We start from the raw sequence: 2,336 nt of genomic DNA on the forward strand, positions 1-2,336 counted from the left end.
TAGCTATGTGACATTGGGCAAGTAACTCAGGCCCCGGGGCCTCAGCTTCCACATCTGTAAAATGGGTGGGAAGGTGACCACAGCACCTTCCTCCTAGGGTTAATAAAAGGATTGAAGAGTGACTAATATGTAAAACCTTTAGGACAGCACCTGGCACAGTAAGTGTTCAGCCAATGTCAGCTACCTGCCCTTGTTACTACTAACGAAAGAGCAATGAGTCTGTGAGCCTCCTTCTCAGGAGTCAGGCTGCAGCCTCAGCCTCATTCAGAGCCTGAGCGGGTGATGGGTCTTCAGGTTGGGGAGGAGGAGCACTCTGCCTGGAGGACTGACGGCTAAGGCCAGCACTGCCCAGAGGAGCGATGGGGCCTGGGACCTCTCCCGCTTACCCCCACAAACAGGAGCGTCACTCAGGGCCTAGCAGGGGGCTGGGCCACTCCAGCTCACCATGTGCGGGAAGTGCCAGGGCCACAGATGGTGGCACAGGCTGCAGGTGCTGAGGTCAGTGAGAGGTGCCCACCTCCCAGACCCCGCCTTATAGGCTCATGTCCTCCAGGCTGTGAACTTAGAGGGGAGCTCTGTGGGGTGGGGAGGGTCAGGGAGGAGCATGGAGGAACCCCTGGATGAGGAGGCAGAGGCTGCTGCAACCCATCCCCTGCTTCAGGCCAGAGGGACCAACAGGTCTGGCCTCTCGCCGGGCAGGGCCATGGAGCTGCCTTCTCTGAGGGTCCTGGGGGCCACCCTGCCTCCCCTGGACTCCAGCCTTAGGTCAGCCCCATCTGAACAAAGGCCTCGGACACTCAGCCTCCCAGGGTCACTCCCCCAGCTGCCCAGTGAGGAGTTCGGCTTGGATGGTCCCCATGGGCCACCTGCTTGCCCGTGGAGACCCACAGGGGTCTCCATCAGTTACTTCCTGGAGAGCCTGGCAGCCCGCAGTAGGGGGCAGGGGGACCCTGGGCCAAGCTGAGACTTTCTGTGGGTATAGCCAGGGGCTTCAGTGGTTCAGGTGCTGGCAGGTATTAGGGCTAATCAGCTCATGTTCAAATCTGGCCTCCCTCTCCCTGGCAGGGTGATATCTCAACTAAGATATTGAAGTTCTGTGACCCTCAGTTTCCCCATCTGTAAATGGGGAGGACGAGGGCTGTTTTGAGGATTGAATGAGTTCAGGCGTGCTGCACGTTCTTATGAAGAAGCCACACCCCGTGGGGGGTTAATTGTGGTTTCCAGGTGGGGCTCAACAGGGTTAGAGGAGCCACAGGGGTTTGGGGGCCTCGCCATCCCCACTTAGGGCAGAGGTAGGGGAGTTGGAGAGGGTGGTGGTGGTTGTGGTTCAGTCGCTAAGTCGTGTCCGACTGTTGCGACCCCATGGGCTGTGTCGCTTGCCAGGCTCCTCTGGCCATGGGATTCTCCGGGCCAGAACCCTTAAAGCTTTTCTCTGCAGCCTCATACGCCACAATGAGCTTCATCGAGCAGCTGGGAGACCCTGACAGGCTTCTGCCTGCACCATTTTTTCTGCCAAGCACGCCACCCAGTGCCAGCTGCACTCTCAGGACAACACCCAGGTTGGGTTGGGATGCCCCACCTGGAGCCCTCTCAGCAACCCCCTCCCGGACATGGGCCATATCCGTCGTCACTGCCCAGTGACCACCCTTCTGCTTCTCTTCCCTGGCCCCCATCAGAGGCTGAACCCAGCCACACTGATACCCCTGGACAGGCCTAGCATGAGCCCAGGCTGGGGCCATCCGTGGGCAAAGGAACTTCCAGCTGTGAGCAGGAGGGCAACTGCAGGCCGGGGCCCCTTCTCCCACCCCACCCCCAGCTTCCAGTCAGAGAAAAGAGGCGGGAAGGAGGGTTTGTAAACAGTCACGCTGTTGGCACAGCCCTGGGTGACAGAGCATCAGTAGTCTCGCTGGGTCCATAGCCTGGCCAGCCCCTGGAGTAGGGCCGGAGGAAGCGGAAGGTTCCCTGGGATTTCACTGAGGGGCTGGGGTAGGGGGATGGAGATGAGACAGGTGGCCCTGGCACAGGCTTGAAAGTGGAGAGACCTGAAGCCTCACCAGCAACCGTGATGCCTGGACTGGCTGGGCCTGGGAGGCTTCTCCCTGAAGTCACCTAGTGCCCCCTGCCTGCCCTCCCCAGGGCAGCCTGACTCTCACCGCCCACGGGTCGCCCTGGACCCACCCATCTGATGACCTCCCTTGTCCCCACTAGACGCCTTCAGGTTCTCCTCCACAACTCTGACTGCCAGGCCACCAGTCCACATCCTTTGGGTAGCATTTCTCAGGCCATGGTCCAGCTGATTCGCGAGCCTTCCACTCCCCGGCCCCTCCCTCCATCCC

General features: G+C 60.4%; 1 protein-coding gene across 1 annotated transcript in view; it reads right to left on the reverse strand.

The window, feature by feature from the left end:
- The window catches only part of LOC104997009 (cholesterol 24-hydroxylase), a 38,148-nt gene extending 35,888 nt beyond the window's left edge, over nt 1–2,260 (reverse strand). Inside the window, exon 1 of the mRNA XM_010851427.1 lies at nt 2,154–2,260. Coding sequence (XP_010849729.1) covers nt 2,154–2,260 — 107 coding nt within the window. The remainder of the gene's footprint in view (nt 1–2,153) is intronic.
- Nucleotides 2,261–2,336: the final 76 nt, after the last annotated feature.

This window comes from Bison bison, unplaced genomic scaffold, assembly GCF_000754665.1.
Source record: "Bison bison bison isolate TAMUID 2011002044 unplaced genomic scaffold, Bison_UMD1.0 scf7180017864302, whole genome shotgun sequence".
Lineage (NCBI taxonomy): Eukaryota > Metazoa > Chordata > Mammalia > Artiodactyla > Bovidae > Bison > Bison bison.